At 44.5% G+C, this 20,998-nt stretch overlaps 1 protein-coding gene across 2 annotated transcripts in view; it reads right to left on the bottom strand.

Moving 5' to 3' along the window:
- LOC139260043 (disco-interacting protein 2 homolog A-like) overlaps nt 1-20,998 on the bottom strand; it is a 441,929-nt gene that overhangs the window by 18,427 nt on the left and 402,504 nt on the right. The window contains exons 34-36 of one of the 2 annotated variants that reach the window (XM_070876127.1): nt 19,965-20,022; nt 18,022-18,096; nt 8,295-8,469 (exon numbers count right to left, since the gene is read on the bottom strand). In XM_070876127.1, the coding sequence (XP_070732228.1) occupies nt 8,295-8,469; nt 18,022-18,096; nt 19,965-20,022 (308 nt within the window). Of the gene's footprint in view, nt 1-8,294; nt 8,470-18,021; nt 18,097-19,964; nt 20,023-20,998 lie in introns of those variants that run through there. The other variant, XM_070876128.1, reaches the window with a different exon arrangement.

Below are 20,998 nucleotides of genomic sequence, written 5' to 3'. Positions count from 1 at the left end.
GGGTGCAGGACATTCTAAAAAGGGAGGGAGAACAGCCAGTTGTCGTGGTGCACGTTGGTACCAATGACATAGGTAAAAAAAGGGATGAGGTCCTACGAAATGAATTTAAGGAGCTAGGAGCTAAATTAAAAAGTAGGACCTCAAAAGTAGTAATCTCGGGATTGCTACCAGTGCCACGTGCTAGTCAGAGTAGGAATCGCAGGATAGCTCAGATGAATACGTGGCTTGAGCAATGGTGCAGCAGGGAGGAATTCAAATTCCTGGGGCATTGGAACCGGTTCTGGGGGAGGTGGGACCAGTACAATCCGGACGGTCTGCACCTGGGCAGAATCAGAACCAATGTCCTCGGGGGAGTGTTTGCTAGTGCTGTTGGGGAGGAGTTAAACTAATATGGCAGGGGGATGGGAACCAATGCAGGGAGATAGAGGGAAACAAAAAGGAGGCAAAAACAAAAGACAGAAAGGAGATGAGGAAAAGTGGAGGGCAGAGAAACCCAAGGCAAAGAACAAAAAGGGCCATTGTACATCAAAATTCTAAAAGGACAGAGGGTGTTAAAAAAACAAGCCAAAAGGCTTTGTGTCTTAATGCAAGGAGTATCCGCAATAAGGTGGATGAATTAACTGTGCAAATAGATGTTAACAAATATGATGTGATTGGGATTACGGAGACGTGGCTCCAGGATGATCAGGGCTGGGAACTCAATATCCAGGGGTATTCAACATTCAGGAAGGATAGAATAAAAGGAAAAGGAGGTGGGGTAGCATTGCTGGTTAAGGAGGAGATTAAGGCAATAGTTAGGAAGGACATTAGCTTGGATGATGTGGAATCTATATGGGTAGAGCTGCAGAACACCAAAGGGCAAAAAACGTTAGTGGGAGTTGTGTACAGACCTCCAAACAGTAGTAGTGATGTTGGGGAGGGCATCAAACATGAAATTAGGGGTGCGTGCAATAAAGGTACAGCAGTTATAATGGGTGACTTTAATATGCACATAGATTGGGCTAACCAAACTGGAAGCAATACGGTGGAGGAGGATTTCCTGGAGTGCATAAGGGATGGTTTTTTAGACCAATATGTCGAGGAACCAACTAGGGGGGAGGCCATCTTAGACTGGGTGTTATGTAATGAGAGAGGATTAATTAGCAATCTCGTTGTGCGAGGCCCCTTGGGGAAGAGTGACCATAATATGGTGGAATTCTGCATTGGGATGGAGAATGAAACAGTTAATTCAGAGACCATGGTCCAGAACTTAAAGAAGGCTAACTTTGAAGGTATGAGGCGTGAATTGGCTGGGATGGATTGGCGAATGATACTTAAGGGGTTGACTGTGGATGGGCAATGGCAGACAGTTAGAGACCGCATGGATGAACTACAACAATTGTACATTCCTGTCTGGCATAAAAATAAAAAAGGGAAGGTGGCTCAACCGTGGCTATCAAGGGAAATCAGGGATAGTATTAAAGCCAAGGAAGTGGCATACAAATTGGCCAGAAATAGCAGCGAACCTGGGGACTGGGAGAAATTTAGAACTCAGCAGAGGAGGACAAAGGGTTTGATTAGGGCAGGGAAAATGGAGTATGAGAAGAAGCTTGCAGGGAACATTAAGACGGATTGCAAAAGCTTCGATAGATATGTAAAGAGAAAAAGGTTAGTAAAGACAAACGTAGGTCCCCTGCAGTCAGAATCAGGGGAAGTCATAACGGGGAACAAAGAAATGGCGGACCAATTGAACAAGTACTTTGGTTGGGTATTCACGAAGGAGGACACGAACAACCTTCCGGTTATAAAAGGGGTCGGGGGGTCTAGTAAGGAGGAGGAACTGAGGGAAATCCTTATTAGCCGGGAAATTGTGTTGGGGAAATTGATGGGATTGAAGGCCGATAAATCCCCAGGGCCTGATGGACTGCATCCCAGAGTACTTAAGGAGGTGGCCTTGGAAATAGTGGATGCGTTGACAGTCATTTTCCAACATTCCATTGACTCTGGATCAGTTCCTATGGAGTGGAGGGTAGCCAATGTAACCCCACTTTTTAAAAAAGGAGGGAGAGAGAAAACAGGGAATTATAGACCGGTCAGCCTGACATCGGTAGTGGGTAAAATGATGGAATCAATTATTAAGGATGTCATAGCAGTGCATTTGGAAAGAGGTGACATGATAGGTCCAAGTCAGCATGGATTTGTGAAAGGGAAATCATGCTTGACAAATCTTCTGGAATTTTTTGAGGATGTTTCCAGTAGAGTGGATAAGGGAGAACCAGTTGATGTGGTATATTTGGACTTTCAGAAGGCGTTCGACAAGGTCCCATACAAGAGATTGATGTGCAAAGTTAGAGCACATGGGATTGGGGGTAGTGTACTGACATGGATTGAGAACTGGTTGTCAGACAGGAAGCAAAGAGTAGGAGTAAATGGGTACTTTTCAGAATGGCAGGCAGTGACTAGTGGGGTACCGCAAGGTTCTGTGCTGGGGCCCCAGCTGTTTACACTGTACATTAATGATTTAGATAAGGGGATTAAATGTAGTATCTCCAAATTTGCGGATGACACTAAGTTGGGTGGCAGTGTGAGCTGCGAGGAGGATGCTGTGAGGCTGCAGAGCGACTTGGATAGGTTAGGTGAGTGGGCAAATGCATGGCAGATGAAGTATAATGTGGATAAATGTGAGGTTATCCACTTTGGTGGTAAAAACAGAGAGACAGACTATTATCTGAATGGTGACAGATTAGGAAAAGGGGAGGTGCAAAGAGACCTGGGTGTCATGGTACATCAGTCATTGAAGGTTGGCATGCAGGTGCAGCAGGCGGTTAAGAAAGCAAATGGCATGTTGGCCTTCATAGCAAGGGGATTTGAGTACAGGGGCAGGGAGGTGTTGCTACAGTTGTACAGGGCATTGGTGAGGCCACACCTGGAGTATTGTGTACAGTTTTGGTCTCCTAACCTGAGGAAGGACATTCTTGCTATTGAGGGAGTGCAGCGAAGGTTCACCAGACTGATTCCCTGGATGGCGGGACTGACCTATCAAGAAAGACTGGATCAACTGGGCTTGTATTCACTGGAGTTCAGAAGAATGAGAGGGGACCTCATAGAAACATTTAAAATTCTGACGGGGTTAGACAGGTTAGATGCAGGAAGAATGTTCCCAATGTTGGGGAAGTCCAGAACCAGAGGTCACAGTCTAAGGATAAGGGGTAAGCCATTTAGGACCGAGATGCGGAGGAACTTCTTCACCCAGAGAGTGGTGAACCTGTGGAATTCTCTACCACAGAAAGTTGTTGAGGCCAATTCACTAAATATATTCAAAAAGGAGTTAGATGAAGTCCTTACTACTAGGGGGATCAACGGCTATGGCGAGAAAGCAGGAATGGGGTACTGAAGTTGCATGTTCAGCCATGAACTCATTGAATGGCGGTGCAGGCTAGAAGGGCCGAATGGCCTACTCCTGCACCTATTTTCTATGTTTCTATGTTTCTATGTTGGCCTTCATAGCGAGGGGATTTGAGTTTAGGAGCAAGGAGGTCTTACTGCAGTCGTAATGAGCCTTGGTGAGGCCTCACCTGAAATAGTGTGTTCAGTTTTGGTCTCCTAATCTGAGGAAGGACGTTCTTGCTATTGAGGGAGTGTAGCGAAGGTTCACCAAACTGATTCCTGGGATGGCAGGACTGACATATGAGGAGAGACTGGATCGACTTGGCCTGTATTCACTGGAGTTTAGAAGAATCAGAGGGGATCTCATAGAAACATATAAAATTCTGACGGGACGGGACGGGACGGGACAGGTTAGATGTAGGAAGAATGTTCCCAATGTTGGGGAAGTCCAGAACCTGGGGTCACAGTCTAAGGATAAGGGGTAAGCCATTTAGGACTGAGATGAGGAGAAGCTTCTTCACTCAGGGTTGTGAACCTGTGGAATTCTCTACCGCAGAGTTGTTGATGCCAGTTCGTTCGATATATTCAAGAGGGAGTTAGATATGGCCCTTATGGCTAAAGGGATCAAGGGGTACGGAGAGAAAGCAGGAAAGGAATACTGAGGGAATGATCAACCATGATCTTATTGAATGGTGGTGCAGGCTCGAAGGGCCGAATGGCCTACTCCTGCACCTATTTTCGATGTTTCTAAACCTGCTTGCGGACCCCTAAGGGGGCCACGGACCCCCAGGTTGAGAGCTCCTAATCTCGAGAATTCACTTTGAAGCTAGCTCAAGATGAAAGCAACCTCTTTGAAGGCTTTCAAGGGTCCTAACTTCCTCACTTACATTTAATGCAATCAGTCCACATGACACATTTTAGTGCACCCTCCATTGCTCCCAAATACCCACAAGCTTTTGCAGCTCATTAACTGCTTCCTCCATGCATCCCTGATAGTGACTCCAGTCTAAACAGCCCTCACACTGCACACTAATTGAGAAACCATATAAAAACATCCTTTCGCTATCACATATTTTGTATGGGTCCTAAAAAGAACGATTCCATGGTAGGCCAACTGAGATATGAAGTGAATGCTTTCCAATATATGTCAACAAATTTCCTATAAAATACAAGGATATGTTGGCAAATGATTTGCTCATGCCCACTACAGATAGAGAAGCAACAAACCCATATCAAAGATTACAAATTTCATGTATGCCATGTCATTTCAATAAAGAGTATTCAAAGAACATAGGAAATAGAAGCAGGAGTAGGGCTAGACTGTGGCCAAGACAGGAGTAGATTGTCTTACAAAATAGTCAGCCAAATCATCAAATAATCAGTGATCTCCCCCTCCCTCCGTACCTTCCCCAAACACAGGAACCTCATACACTAGTGCAGCCATTGAGGAGTCCAACAATACAAAGTGCACAGAAATAATTAGCAGCCACTGATCTAGTTAGCTGTCTGCCAACGAGCTCTTAAGACTCAACATATACTGGTGCCTCCTCCGTCATAGCTCGCACTCCTGTGCTTCTTCTCGTAGTCAAGGTATCGCTTGAAGAACAACAACTTCTTCACCTACGGCGCCTCGAGCCTGCTTTGCTGTTCAATATCATCGCTGAACTTCTACCTCAACCCCACTTTCCCGCCCTATCCTCTTATCCCTTGATTACCTTAGTGCCCAAAAATCCATTGATCTCGGTCTTAAATATACTCAACAACTGAGCATTCATAGCCTTCTAGGATAGAGAATTCCAAAGATTCACAACCCTCTGAAGAAATTACTCATCACGTCCTAAATGGCTGACCTGAGACTATGCCCCCTAGTTCTAGGCTCTCCAGCCAGGGGAAACACCCTCTCAGCATCTATCCTGTAGACACTTGGTCACTCAACCAGGAAACACCAAGACTGGTTTGATGAGAATGACCAGGAGATCCAAGAGCTAATAAATTGCAAGCGCAGGGCATTTCTAAACCTAAAACAACCCAACTTGGGAGCAGCAAAGCAGCTTTACAGATGGCTTAAGGCCGAGGTTCAACAAAAAACCCACGATCTAAAGAATAGATGGTGAGTGGAGAAAGTACAGGAGATTCAGCAGCTGGTCGATAGCCATGATGTGCGAGGATTCTTCACCGCAGTCAAGTTCACCTACGGCCTAAGCACCCAAGGCCCCACCTCACTGCTGCCAAGAACTGGGAAACAGTCAGTTGAAGACAGAAATAGACAGTTTCTTAAACGATAAGGGAATAAGGGGTTATGGGGAAGTGGAGCTGAGCCCATGATCTTATTGAATGGAGAAGCAGGCTCGAGGAGCCGTATGCCCTACTCCTGTTCCTATTTTTTATGTTCTTATGTAGGACACCGAGGCAGTCAGGACCCGCTGGAAGGAGCACTTCGAAGATCTCCTTAACCGACACTTTGCTTTTGACTCGAGTGTCCTCGACTCCATCCCACAGCATGCTACCTGCCACCATCTCAGCAAAACCCCAGCCCTGCACGAGGTAGATAAAGCCATCCGTTAGCTCAAAAACAACAAGTCTACGGGAGTGATTGGAATCCCCGCTGAGGCATTAAAGTATGGTGGAGGGCCACTATTGGCAAGAATACATGACATCATCTCTCTCATCTGGAAGGAGAAGAGCATGCCGGGAGATCTCAGAGATGCAGTAATCGTGACCATCTTTAAAAAAGGGGACAAGTCCTAAAGAGGAATTTCCCTGTTATCAACCACTGGGAAAGTTGTCGCTAGAGTCCTCCTCAACCATCTTCTTCCTGTGGCTGAGGAACTCCTCCAGGAGTCACAGTGCGGATTCCATCCGCTACGGGGCACAACGGACATGATCTTTACGGCGCGACAACTGCAAGAGAAATGCAGGGAATGACACCAACCCTTGTACATGGCCTTCTTTGACCTTACAAAGGCTTTCGACACTGTTAACCACAAGAGACTATGGAGTATCCTCCTCCGTTTCGGCTGCCCCAAAGGTTTGTCGCCATCCTCCGCCTGCTCCAGGATGACATGCAAACCGTGATCCTGACCAACGGATCCACCACAGACCCAATCCACATTTGGACTGGGATCAAACAGGGCTGCGTCATCGTGCTAACTCTTTTCTTGATCTTCCTCGCTGCAATGCTCCACCTCACACTCAACAAGCTCCCCACTGGAGTGGAACTAAACTACAGAACCAGTGGGAACCTGTTCAACCTTTGTCGTCTCCAGGCCAGATCCAAGACCGTCTCATCCTCTGTCGTCGAACTACACTACGCGGACGATGCTTGCGTCTGCGCACAGAGACTGAACTCCAAGTCATAGTCAACATCTTCACTGAGGCGTACGAAAGCATGGGCCTGACACTAAACATCCGTAAGACAAAGGTCATCCACCAACCTGACCCCGCCACACATCATTGCCCCCCCACCAGGCATCAAGATCCACGGCGCGGCCCTAGACAACGTGGACCACTTTCCATACCTTGGGAGCCTATCAGCAGCAAGGGCAGACGAGATCGAACACCGCCTCCAATGCGCCAGCGCAGCCTTCAGCTGCCTAAAGAAAAGTGTTTTCGAAGATCAGGCCCTCAAATCTGGCACCAAGCTCATGGTCTACAGGACTGCAGTGATACCCGCCCTCCTGTACGGCTCAGAGACGTGGATCTTATACAACAGACACCTCAAATTGCTGGAGAAATACCATGGAAGGACAGATGTACCAACGTTAGTGTCCTTGATCAGGCCAACATCCCCAGCATCGAAGCACTGACCACACACGACCAGCTCCGTTGGGCGAGCCACATTGTTCACATGCCTCACACAAGACTCCCAAAGCAAGTGCTCTACTCGGAACTCCTATACGGTAAGTGAGCCCCAGGTGGCAGAGGAAACGTTTCAAGGATACCCTCAAAGCCTCCTTGATAAAATGCAACATCCCCACCGACATCTGGGAGTCCCTGGCCAAAGACTGCCCTAAGTGGAGGAAGAGCATCAGGAGGGCGTTGAGCACCTCGAGTCTCGTCGCCGATAGCATGCAGAAAGCAAGCGCAGGCAGCGGAAGGAGCGTGCGGCAAACCAGAGTCCCCACCCACCCTTTCCTTCAACGACTGTCTGTTCCACCTGACAAAGACTGTAATTCCCATATTGGACTCAGTTTTAGAGTGGAAGCCAGTCTTCCTCGTTTTCGAGGGACTGCCTATGATGCTGATGATGTTAAGCCCTCTAAGAATTTTGTGTGTTTCAATGAAATCACCCCTCATTCATCTAAACTCCAGAGAATATAGGCCCATTCTACTCAATGTCTCAACCCAGGAATCAATCTACTGAACCTTTGCTGCACCCGCTTTAAGGCAAGTATATCCTTCCTTAGGTAAGGAGACCAAAACTGTACACAGTATTACTAGTGTGCTCTCACCAAAGCCCTATATAATTGCAGCAAGACTTTCTTGCTCTTATACTCCAACCCCCTTGGCCAACAATAAAGACTAGCATACTATTTGCCTTCCTAATTGCTTGCTGCACCTGCATGTCAACTTTCTGCAATTCATATACAAGGACACCAAAATCCCTCTGAATACCAACATTTACTCGTCTCTCACCGTTGAAAAAATAATGCTTTTCCATCCTTCCTACCAAAGTGAATAATTTCATATTTCCCCACACTATACTCCATCTGCCACATTCTTGCCCAATCATTTAACCGGTCTATATCGCTTTGCAGTCTCTTTGCGTCCTCACAACATACTTTCTCACCAAGCTCTGATGCTTTAATGCATCATTTTAAAAATTGTCCCATTTTAACAATGTGTTTACTTGAAGTGTATTACACAATTTAAACCTTAAAGCCAAGCTGAACAACTAAATGAATGCTATTTTTCACACCAAGTCTTACCTCCAGTTGCGTCAGTCAGATCTGTTCTGCGAAGAAATCCCAGATATCCTGTCCGCGCCCACAAGGTCTGTGTGTCCCCAAAACTGAGCTTGGCATTAAAATGGTCAGCATGCAAAGACTCTTCACCATAAACAGTGTAGTATCCAGTGGCGTTGTGAGGACTGCTCACCCAGATCTGTGCAAGAAAGATGTCACAATCAGCAGCAAATCATTATTTCCTCCAACTTATCAATTAATTTTAATTCACAGGTAGAGAATCAGGCGGTTTAGCAGGCCAAGTAGACAAGTTGGTTAAAAAGGCATACAGAATACTTGCCTTTATTAGCTGAGGCATAGAATACAAGAGCAGGGAGGTTATGCTTGAACTGTAGCAAACACTAGTTAGGCCACAGCTAGAGAACTGCATGCAGTTCTGGTCACCACATTACAGGAAAGATGTGATTACAGCAGAGAGGGTACAGAGGAGATGTACGAGGATGTTGCCAGGGCTGGAGAATGTTGGCTATGAGGAAAGATTGGATAGGCTAGGGTTGTTTTCTTTGGAACAGAGGAGATTGAGGGGAGACCTTATTGAGATGTATAAAATTATGAGGGGCCTAAATAGAGTGGATAAAAAGGATCTATTTCCCCTAGCAGAGGGGTCAACAACCAGGGGGCACAGATTTAAAGTAATTGGTAGGAGGTTTAGAGGAGATTTGAGGGGAAATGTCTTCACCCAAAGGCTGGTGGGGGTCTGGAGCTCACTGCTTGAAAGAGTGGTAGAGGCAGAAACCCTCACCACATTTAAAAAGTGCTTGGATGTGCACTTGAACTGCCGTAACCTACAGGGCTACAGACCAAGAACTGGAAAGTGGGATTAGGCTGGATTGCTCTGTCAGCCAGCGCGGACATGATGGGACGAAATGGCCTCCTTCCGTACTGTAACTTTTTATGATTCTATGAATACATAGCCCTCTTAAAAAATAATATACATACAGGCAACTCTCGATTATCCGGGTCACTTGGGGATTGGGCTATTCCGGGTAAACGATTTTTCCATTAGGGTGAGTCTACATTTTAAAGTTAAAACTTTAATGAATAAATACAATCGTTAGGGCGAGTTTACATTTATAAGTTAAAACTTTAATGAGTCAATACAATCAGCTACAAATAGTAACAAAAGATGGACATTACCAGCATGCATGTACAGGTTCTGTGTTTGGAACCCGGTGTCGGCACTGCCCCTGTTCCCAACGTCAGCGGCGGCCGCGAGAGACAGCGGCTGCAGCAGCGCGCACACACACACACCAGCAAAGCAAGGGCAGAGGAGGGTGATTTTTACGGTGAGTGAGAGAGAGTGTGAGAGAGAGAGAATATGTGATTGTGAGAGAGAGTGTGAGAGAGAGAGAGAATGAGCAAATACAAATGAGCAGTGTTTGGAAGGAGATTTTTGCTAATTATTTGGTCTTTTCACTTGTTAGCAACAGGTTTTTAAATCCCGTTACAACGGTTTTCCGTTGGATCCGTGTACGGATAATTGAGAGTTGCCTGTATTTTTTCCCGCATTAGATTTTTCTGTCCCACTTACCATGGCTTGAGCCAGAAGGTACCTCACTACAGGACTTGAACAGATAATCTAGGCCAGAGTGAAGAGGATGCTCGCCGTAACCAACAGGTAATGCCTGTAATCTGTATTTTCTCCATTGTCGGCGCTGTAGCACTCTCTTCAACTCTCAAGCTGTTTCCTGATTCTGTTCTCTTCAAATTTTCAGGCATTCCCTGAAAACGGTTCCAGCTTACAAGTATTTTCATTATGCCTCAGTTTAAATTAATTTCTTTTAGTAATAAAAAAAAACTTGTTTGTCTTCTAGTCTGTACCTCTGCGCAGGGTTGCCAACACTGGTTGGCTGTATTCCGACAGGTTACTTCAAAAGAGACGCCCCCCCACCCCGACCTCCAAGAGTTCCATATAGTCAGTCAATCAGCTTTTTCTCCCCATCTCCAATATTTCTATAATCGATATCTTCTTCTTAGCTAGTCCCTCGGAGTCAAGGATGACTTGCTTCCACACTAAAAATTAGTTCTCAGGTGACTGACGAGTCCAATGCAGGACCTACAGTTTTTGTCACAAGTGGGGCAGATGGTAGTTGAAGGAACGGAAGGTTGTGGTGCCTGGGTTGCCGCGTGCTCCTTCCGTTGTCGACGCTTGGCTTCAGCTTGTTCTCGGCGAAGAGACTCGAGGTGTTCAGCGCCTTTCCGGATGCTTTGCCTCCACTTTGGGCAGTCTTGGACCAGGGATTTCCCAGGTGTCGATGAGGATGTTGCACTTTATCAAGGAGGCTTTGAGGGTGTCCTTCAAGCGTTTCCTCTGCCCACGGCTCGCTTGCCGTGTCAGAGCTCCGAGTAGAGTGTTTGTTTTGGAGAAGTACCACCAATGTTACCTCTGCAAGATCCTGCAAATCCATTGGCAGAATAGGTGCACGATCGTCAGTGTTCTCGCTCAGGCCAACAGCTGCAGCATGGAAGCATTGACCACGCTGGATCAGCTCTGCTGGATCAGCTCTGCTGGACAGGCCACATCGTCCGTATGCCTGACACGAGACTCCCAAAACAATAATCAATATACGAAAGGATTCAAAGAAACAAAAAATTAATGCCCCTATGATTTTTCTCCTGGGTTGCTTGCAGTAGTATCCAGGAGATTAATTTTCAATTCCTGAAGACTCCAGAGCAAATCTGGAGGACTGGGCATGGCAACCTGTGCAGCATACATTTTGTTTGGAAGTGCTCAAGAGACTTGGGCTCTTTGCTGTCATAGAGGAATAAAACAATAGCAGCAAATCGGTGCCCCCTGGAGTTTGCTTCAAAAATCTGTTAAAAGGTTCTTTGCCCAGAGTTCTGTAGCTCCATGGAGGGTCTGTTTATTTTTTCCATGCATCCAAGCCCTCATGAGCCCTTGAGTCTCTGTGATGTTTAGAGGGAACAGATAAATAGCACTCCTTTAAAAATACGTGTCAACATGAAAAATTTTAAATTACTGCCCAGTGCTTTGCACCTTTCTGGAAAGCTGATTTCATCCTCCATGGGTTTAGTGTTACTGCGTGCTTGGAGTCAACTTATATTGAGAAATAAATTAATAATGGCATCCACATTCATGGTTTCTTGATGCTTGCACAGCAACCCATCGATTCATTAACTCCCTGTTCCACCCCCAAACAACCTGACAATAGCCCCATTCTAGTTCCACCTGCAGAAGGTTGTTCAACCTGCTCATATCCCCAACCCAGAGAGTGGGGAAGACTGCAGTTTCCCCATTTATTAAACTTGCTTACACTAATAGTGGCCAGGAAATTCCTTGGATGTGCTCGCTTCACCGATGTTACGTCGCAAGTATAGTAGAAATCATCCAATGCAGCAGGGAGATCCAAGGAATTTCCCGGCTAATAAGCTCTAATGGTATGATTGCACTTCATACTAAAAAGGCAGAATTAAAACAGTTAAAGACACAAGACTGAAGTATTCTGGGTTACCAGCTACATTTACACCAACATTAATTATGCAAAAAGACCATTTAAAAACAACAAGGTAGGGGTGCGTATGGAACGTGAATCTTTGAAGGGAGGGCTCAAAAAAGATTTGGGAACCTTTAATCTAGTTTAACATTTCAGTGCAGTACTGAGGGAGTACTGCATTGATGGAGATGCTGTCATTCGGATTGGATATAAACTGAGGCCCCATCTGCCCTCAGGTGGATGGAAATGATCCTATGGCATTATTTGAAGGGGAGCAGGCGAGTGTCCCGAGCAACATTTATCCCTCAGGCAACACCCCAAAAAAGATACATTTTACTGTATGTGGAATCTTGCTATCTGCATTATTGATTACCAAAAAAAGTGGGGAACTAAGGAGCTCATTCCAAAAAAAGTGGGGAACCAAGGAGCTAAGAGTAAGGAACTTAAAGTAATTAATATCAGTAGAGAAAAAGTACTTAAGAAACTAATGGGACTAAAAGCCGACAAATCCCCTGGACCTGATAGTCTACATCATAGGGTTCTAAAAGGGGTTGCTGTAGAGATAGTGGAAGCATTGGTAGTGATGTTTCAAAATTCCCGAGATTCTAGAACGGTCCCAGCAGATTGGAAGGTAGCAAATGTAACCCCACTATTCAAGAAAGGAGGGAGAGAGAAAACATAACATAATAGAAGCAGGAGTAATACAATCATGGCCTTCGGTCCACTTCCCTGCCCGCTCCCCATAACCCCTTATTCCCTTATCGGTTAAGAAACTATCTATCTTTGTCTTAAATTTATTCAGTGATCCAGCTTCCACAGCCAATTCCACAGATTTACAATCCTGAGTGAAGAAGTTCCTTCTCATCTCAGTTTTAGATAGGCGGCCCCTTATTCTAAGATTATGCCCCCTAGTTCTAGTCTCCCCTATCAGTGGAAACATCCTCTCTGTATCCACCTTGTCAAGCCCCCTCATAGGCTTATACATTTCGATAAGCTCACCTCTCATTCTTCTGAATTCCAATGAGTAGAGGCCCAACCTACTCAACCTTTCCTCATAAGTCAACCCCCTCATCCCCGGAATCAACCTAGTGAACTTTCTCTGAACAGCTTCCAATGCAAGTATATCCTTCCTTAAATATGGAAACCAAAACTGTACGCAGTATTCTAGGTGTGGCCTCAGCAATACCCTGTATAACTGTAGCAAGACTTCCCTGCTTTTATACTCCATCCCCTTTGCAATAAAGGCCAAGATTCCATTGACCTTCGTGATCACTTGCTGTACCTGCATACTAACCTTTTGTGTTTCATGCATCAGGACGGCCCAGATCCTGCTGTACTACAGCACTTCGCAATTTTTCTCCACTTAAATAATAACTTGCTCTTCCATTTGTTTGCAAAAGTGCATGACCTCACACTTACCAACATTAAACTCCATCTGCCAAATTTTTTGCCCACTTAGTTAGCCTGTCTATGTCATTTTGCAGGTTTTGTGTGTCCTCCTCACGCATTGCTTTTCCTCCCATCTTTGTATAGTCAGCAAACTTGTCTACGTTACACTCGGTCCCTTCATCCAAGTCGTTAATATAGATTGTAAATAGTTGGGGTCCCAGCACTGATCCCTGCGGCACCCCACGAGTTACTGATTGCCAACCCGTGGCTATCAAGGGAAATCAGGGATAATATTAAAGCCAAGGAAGTGGCATACAAATTGGCCAGAAATAGCAGCGAACCTGGGGACTGGGAGAAATTTAGAACTCAGCAGGGGAGGACAAAGGGTTTGATTAGGGCAGGGAAAATGGAGTACGAGAAGAAGCTTGTAGGGAACACTAAGACGGATTGCAAAAGCTTCTATAGATATGTAAAGAGAAAAAGGTTAGTAAAAACAAACGTAGGTCCCCTGCAGTCAGAATCAGGGGAAGTCATAACGGGGAACAAAGAAATGGCAGACAAATTGAACAAGTACTTTGGTTCGGTATTCACTAAGGAGGACACAAACAACCTTCCGGATATAAAAGGGGTCGGAGGGTCTAGTAAGAAGGAGGAACTGAGGGAAATCCTTATTAGTCGGGAAATTGTGTTGGGAAAATTGATGGGATTGAAGGCCGATAAATCTCCAGGGCCTGACGGACTGCATCCCAGAGTACTTAAGGAGGTGGCCTTGGAAATAGCGGATGCATTGACTGTCATTTTCCAACATTCCATAGACTCTGGATCAGTTCCTATGGAGTGGAGGGTAGCCAATGTAACCCCACTTTTAAAAAAAGATGGGAGAGAAAACAGGGAATTATAGACCGGTCAGCCTAACATCGGTAGTGGGTAAAATGATGGAATCAATTATTAAGGATGTCATAGCAGCACATTTGCAAAGAGGTGACATGATAGATCCAAGTCAGCATGGATTTGTGAAAGGGAAATCATGCTCGACAAATCTTCTGGAATTTTTTGAGGATGTTTCCAGTAAAGTGGACAAGGGAGAACCAGTTGATGTGGTGTATTTGGGCTTTCAGAAGGCTTTCGACAAGGTCCCACACAAGAGATTAATGTGCAAAGTTAAAGCACATGGGATTGGGGGTAGTGTGCTGACGTGGATTGAGAACTGGTTGGCAGACAGGAAGCAAAGAGTAGGAGTAAATGGGTACTTTTCAGAATGGCAGGCAGTGACTAGTGGGGTACAGCAAGGTTCTGTGCTGGGGCTCCAGCTGTTTACATTGTACATTAATGATTTAGACGAGGGGATTAAATGTAGTATCTCCAAATTTGCAGATGACACTAAGTTGGGTGGCAGTGTGAGCTGCGAGGAGGATGCTATGAGGCTGCAGAGTGACTTGGATGGGTTAGGTGAGTGGGCAAATGCATGGCAGATGAAGTATAATGTGGATAAATGTGAGGTTATCCACTTTGGTGGTTAAAAACAGAGAGACAGACTATTACCTGAATGGTGACAGATTAGGAAAAGGGAAGGTGCAACGAGACCTGGGTATCATGGTACATCAGTCATTGAAGTTTGGCATGCAGGTACAGCAGGCGGTTAAGAAAGCAAATGGCATGTTGGCCTCCATAGCGAGAGGATTTGAGTACAGGGAGCTGTTACTGCAGTTGTACAGGGCCTTGGTGAGGCCACACCTGGAGTGTATTGTGTACAGTTTTGGTCTCCTAACTTGAGGAAGAGCATTCTTGCTATTGAGGGAGTTCAGCGAAGGTTCACCAGACTGATTCCTGGGATGGCGGGACTGACATATCAAGAATGACTGGATCAACTGGGCTTGTATTCACTGGAGTTTAGAAGAATGAGAGGGGATCTCATAGAAACTTTTAAAATTGACGGGTTTAGACAGGTTAGATGCAGGAAAAATGTTCCCAATGTTGGGGAAGTCCAGAACCAGGGGTTACAGTCTAAGGATGTGGGGTAAGCCATTTAGGACCGAGATGAGGAGAAACTTCTTAACCCAGAGAGTGGTGAACCTGTGGAATTCTCTACCACACGAAGTTGTTGAGGCCAATTCACTAAATATATTCAAAAAGGAGTTAGATGAGGTCCTTACTACTAGGGGGATCAAGGGATATGGCAAGAAAGCAGGAATGGGGTACTGAGGTTGCATGTTCAGCCATGAACTCATTGAATGGCGGCGCAGGCTCAAAGGGCCGAATGGCCTACTCCTGCACCTATTTTCTATGTTTCTATCTAACCCGAGAATGAACCCATTTATCCCAACTCTCTGTTTTCTGTTAGTTAGCCAATCCTCTATCCATGCTAATATATTACCCCTAACTCCATGAACATTTATCTTGTGCAGTAACCTTTTTTGTGGCACCTTGTCAAATGCCTTCTGTAAGTTCAAATACACCACGTCTACTGTTCCCCTTTATCCACCCTGTTAGTTACATCCTCAAAGAATTCCAGTAAATTCGTCAAGCATGACTTCCCCTTCATAAATCCATGCCGACTCTGCCTGATTGCATTATGCTTTTTCAAATGTCCTGCTACTGCCTCTTTAATAATGGACTCCAATATTTTCCCAACCAGAGAGGTTAGGCTAACTGGTCTATAGTTTCCTGCTTTTTGTCTGCCTTTTTTTTAAATAGGGGCGTTACATTTGCAGTTTTCCAATTTGCTGAGACCTCCCCAGAATCCAGGAAATTTTGGTAAATTACAACCAATGCATCCACTATCCCTGCCGTTACTTCTCTTAAGACCATAGGATATAAGCCATCAGGTCCAGGGGATTTATCCGCCTTTGGTCCCATTATCTTACTGAGTATCAACTCCTTAGTGATTGTGATTGTGTTACGTTCGCTATAGCCCCTTGACTATCCAGTGTTGGGATATTTCTAAGTGTCCTCTACCGTAAAGAGTAATACAAAATATTGGTTCAGAGTTTCTGCCATCTCCATGTTCCCCATCACTAATTTCCCGGTCTCGTCCTCTAAGGGACCAACATTTACTTTACCACTCTTTTCCTTTTTATATATCTGTAAAAACTCTTGCTATCTGTTTTTATATTTCATGCAAGTTTACTTTCATAGTCTATCTTCCCTTTCTTAATCATTTTTTTTAGTTTGAGGATGTGCATAGCAGGGTAGGCATAGGGGAACCAGTGGATGTAGTATATTTGGATTTGCAAAAGGCATTTGATAAGGTGCCACATAAAAGGTTGCTACGCAAGATAAGGGCTCATGGACTTGGGGCAATATATTAGCATGGATGGAGGATTGGCTCATGGACAGAAAACAGAGAGTAGGGATAAATGGGTCATTTTCAGGTTGGCAGATTGTTACTTGTGGGGTACCGCAAGGATCAGTACCTGGGCCTCAGCTATTTACAATCTACATTAATGACTTTAAAATATATCCAAGTTTTCTGACGATACAAAGCTAGGTGGGAAAGTAAGCTGTGAGGAGGACACAAGAGGACACAAAGAGATATAGACAGGTTAAGTAAGTGGGCAGTAAGGCGTCAGATGGAGTATAATGTGGGGAAATGCAAGATTATTCACTTTGGTAGTAAAAATAGAAAAACAGAATATTTTTTTAAATTATGAGAAACTATTAAATGTTGGTATTCAGGTTTAGGTGCAGGAAGTCGGCATGTAGGTACAGTAAGTAATTAGGAAGGCAAATGGCATGTTGGCCTTTATTGCAAGGGGTTTGGAGTACAAGAGTAAGGAAGTCTGACTACAATTCTATAGGGCTTTAATGAGACCACACCTGGAGTTTAGACGAATGAGAGGTGATCTCATTGAAACATAGAAGATTCTGAAGGGGATTGACAGGGTAGATGCTGAGAGGTTGTTTCCCCTGGCTGGAGAGTCTAGAACTAGGGGGCATATTCTAAGGATAAGTGGTCGGCCATTTAAAACCGAGATGAGGAGGAATTTCTTAACTCAAAGGGTTGTGAATCTTTGGAATTCTCTACTCCAAAGGGCTGTGGAAAGTGAGTCGTTGAGTATATTCAAGGTTGAGGGCTAGATAGATTTTTGGACTCTCGGGGAATAAAGGAATATGGCGATTGGGCAGGAAAGTTGAGTTGCGGTCGAAGATCAGCCATGATCTTAAATAAAAACTGAAAATTCTGGAAATCTCAGCGGGTCAGCCAGTGTCTGTGGAGAGAAAAACAGAATTTTGCTTTTGCATGAGCCATGATCTTATTGGATGGCAGAGCAGGCTCGTAGGGCTGTATGGCCTACTCCAGCATCTAATTCTTATGTTCGCCTACATAACAACAGTAACTATACTCAGTGCCTCTTGCGGAACTAAGGATGGGAACAAAAGAATAGAAGAATAATTCTGGAAAGACAAATATGCAGATGCACCCAGTCTGCATTTAAACCCAGAGAGGCAGTTGCAGCACTATCTGAAGTACAACATACATGTCCAAATGTTCCTCCAGCAACTGCTGCAGGTGACGGACAATGAGGTGAAGGAAGTCATTGGACAACAACTGTGTCAGTTCCTGATCAACACTATGCCCAGGAAACAGGACTGTAACCAAAGCCAAGGGTAACTTTTCATTGTCAATTTTAAAATTTTATAGAAAATACATTAATTATACTCTGTATTATAAATTTGCTAGTACTTAAGATCAAGCACGTCAAAAAAAGTACAACACAGTCATCTTACCACAGTATTGATAAATATTATCAAGATAATTTTACAACTCTACATTTTCCAATGTAGAAACTAGGGACTAATTGTAGCATCAACTGATTTTGATTAGCATTTGGTTCTTCCTGACTCACCTCCCCCAAGTGAGAATCTCCCAGAGGGCCTTTAGTCTCTGGATTAGTTATGATGACCTTTACTCCAGGGAGAATCTGCAAAAGAAGTAGATTAAATAGACTGAGCTGAAGATCAGCTATGCAGTTCATTATTTTTGCAAAGAGTTCTTGTTGATTGTTAATTCAATGCTTAAAACCGGTTACATCTCTATCTTTTTCCAGTTCTGATGAAAGGTCATCAATCTGAAACGTTAATTCGGTTTCTCGCTCCACAGTTGCTGCCTGACCTGCTGAGCATTTTCTGTTTTTATTTCAGTTTTCCAGCAGTATTTTGCTTTAATAAAAGATAAGACGTTTCTACCCATTAAGGGGACAAAGAACATGCAAGTCTAATTGCTACAGAAAACATGCAAGATTTCCCATATTACATAAGTGATACAACATGTACACAACCACATAGAGTACGTGTGCAATATTTGTTTTGATTAAAGGTCATGAATCTGAAACATTAACTCTGTTTCTCTCGCCAAAGAAGATGCATGACCTGTTGAGTATTTCCAGCATTTTGTGTTTTTATTTCAAATTTCCAGCATCCACAGTATTTTGCTTTTGAACTCCTTTCCTCCCTCAGTCTTTTCTTCATTCTACACCATTAGGCTTTTTAAAAAAACAACCCAAGCTTGGAGTCACAGAATCACGACTTTCTGATTTACCTGATCATGTCCATTGCACCTCAGTAATGTCCTAGATTATGGGCCTTGGCTCTTCAACTTAGTTTCTAAAGATAAAATATTTAATCCCCCAAGGCAAATTAAAGGACATTTTTCATCTTTCCCAGCATTACGAAGTCCAATTTTACCACATGAAAAATTAGCAGCGGCTGGGCTCAAGTCTTTGCACTCCTGTTCTTCCAACTAGGGACTGGTGTACTGTAAGGTATGCCGTTTTAACCTTTAATACCCGGCTGATCAATAACCTTTGTGAAACATCTTTGAAAGGCTTTTTTCCTTCTGCGACAAAGACTGATTATCTGGTCATTACCACGTTGCTGTTTGTGGAACGTGCTTATTTGTACTGCAAAAATGGCCAACATGCTCCACCCTTTGGTCCCCATGAAGGATAAGCCACACCCTGAAGTTTCACAGGAATGTGTAACTGGATCTGCCCATCCTAAGTTCTCACTGACTTTGCAAATTGTAACTCGATCCATTTTGACTTACTGAAGCGACAGAGCACAGAGCTCCTCAGAAGACAGTAAGGGCCAGCCGAAGTGCCTTACCCCAGTCCAAGTGCATGCCTCCCCTAGCCGAAGTGCCTTACCCCAGTCCAAGTACATCCCTCCCCCAGCCGAAGTGCCTTATCCTAGCGCAAGTACCTCCTCCCCCTCCCCCACTTCCACCCACCCCACCATGGATGGGGCAGGCATTGTGTACGGATTGTTAACAGGTTTATTGGGTATGAAGTGAATAGAGAATGTCGTGACTTCTGGACATCATCCACTCCAATGATGTCCCTTGTAGGGGGGTTGCAAGAACATGATCCGTCTTCCCCCATCCATGTGTCTCACCCCCCCACCCGTTTCTCTCTCTCTCTCTCAGGCCCAGGACCGGCGCTCTCGGGCCCCATGCCTGTCAGGTGGGTGGGTGGTGGGGGGGGAAGAAAAGAGTCAGAACCTCAGGTCCTGCTTCTCGGCACCACGTGCATGGAATGATTCGGGCCAGGAGGAAGGCGGAGCTTGACAGGAGCGGAGCTTGTCGCCTGTCAAAAAAAGTGCAGTACAAACAGTTACATTGCTGTTTGTGGGAGTTTGCTGTACGCAAGTTGGCTGCCGCGTTTCCCACATTACCACAGTGACTACATTCCAAAAGTACTTCATTGGCTGTAAAGTGCTTTGAGACATCCAGTGGTTGTGAAAGGCGCTATATAAATGCAAGTCTTTCTTTCTTTTCTTTGTGTCCACTTACCTTTCCCGACTCCATTAGTGGAAGACTATGGGGGGAGCCTCGCTCCACCAAACGTACCCTACAACCAGAAAAATTAGCTTTTTCAAAAAAAAATCCTTACATTCAGTAAAAAAAACATGCGCAGTAATATAATGTGGATAAATTCCCCTTTCAAAATTCTGCCAGAGTGGGGGTTTTTATTTTAAACATGATCTACCTTTGATACAGTCTTTCTCATTTTTTGAATATAGATTATCGAACATGTATAAATGAGAGAAATGAAAGACATTCTCTTATGACTGGAATATAGCACTATCACTTACACCCCTTCGTAACAACCAAGCCCATGGGCCACTTGCACGTACTCACCAACCAAAGCTCAAGTGTAGATCTGAAGCACAGATTGACAGCTAAAGTCAGGCACAAGAATAAACTACATTCCAACTACTAGGAAGACCATACTAAAGGTGAATATGCTTAGTTTCTTCTTCATTCGGTGATCCTCCACATACCAATTGAAACTGTTATAGTAGAGCCCAGGTAGAGGTAGGTTGCTGCAATTTTATCTTGAGACTTACATTAGGAAGTGGTATACCAGAAAATAAATCTTCCTTTGCAGGGAGATCCAAAGGACAACATTTACTGAAGGACTGTAGTAGCTGTGCAAGTGCAATCCAGCACAACCTCCCCACATTAGCCCATGAAATACTGTGGCTCTGGGAGACCAAACTGCCAGTTTTCTATCCACAAACTGATCAAACAAAGCACACTGTAGAATCTATTTTGCAAGACACTATTTAATACCGTGTTTGTCGACTGTTTTATTTCCTTATGAAATTAGTAACTTTGTTGGTCTGTGAACATAGAACAAAATGCCCTGATATAACATTACATTTATAAAGCACCTTTAACATAGTAAAACATCACAAGGTGCTTCATAGGAGCGTTAGCAGATGAAATTTGGCACCGAGCCACAGAGGTATTACAGGTGACCAAAAGCTTGGTCAAAGAGGTAGGTTTTAAGGAGCGTTTTAAAGGAGGAGAGAGAGAGAGAG

This window comes from Pristiophorus japonicus, chromosome 3 (genome assembly GCF_044704955.1).
Source record: "Pristiophorus japonicus isolate sPriJap1 chromosome 3, sPriJap1.hap1, whole genome shotgun sequence".
Classification (NCBI taxonomy): Eukaryota; Metazoa; Chordata; class Chondrichthyes; family Pristiophoridae; genus Pristiophorus; species Pristiophorus japonicus.
The sequence above is the reverse complement of the archived record's forward strand: the minus strand, read 5'-3'. Positions and strand labels throughout refer to the sequence as shown.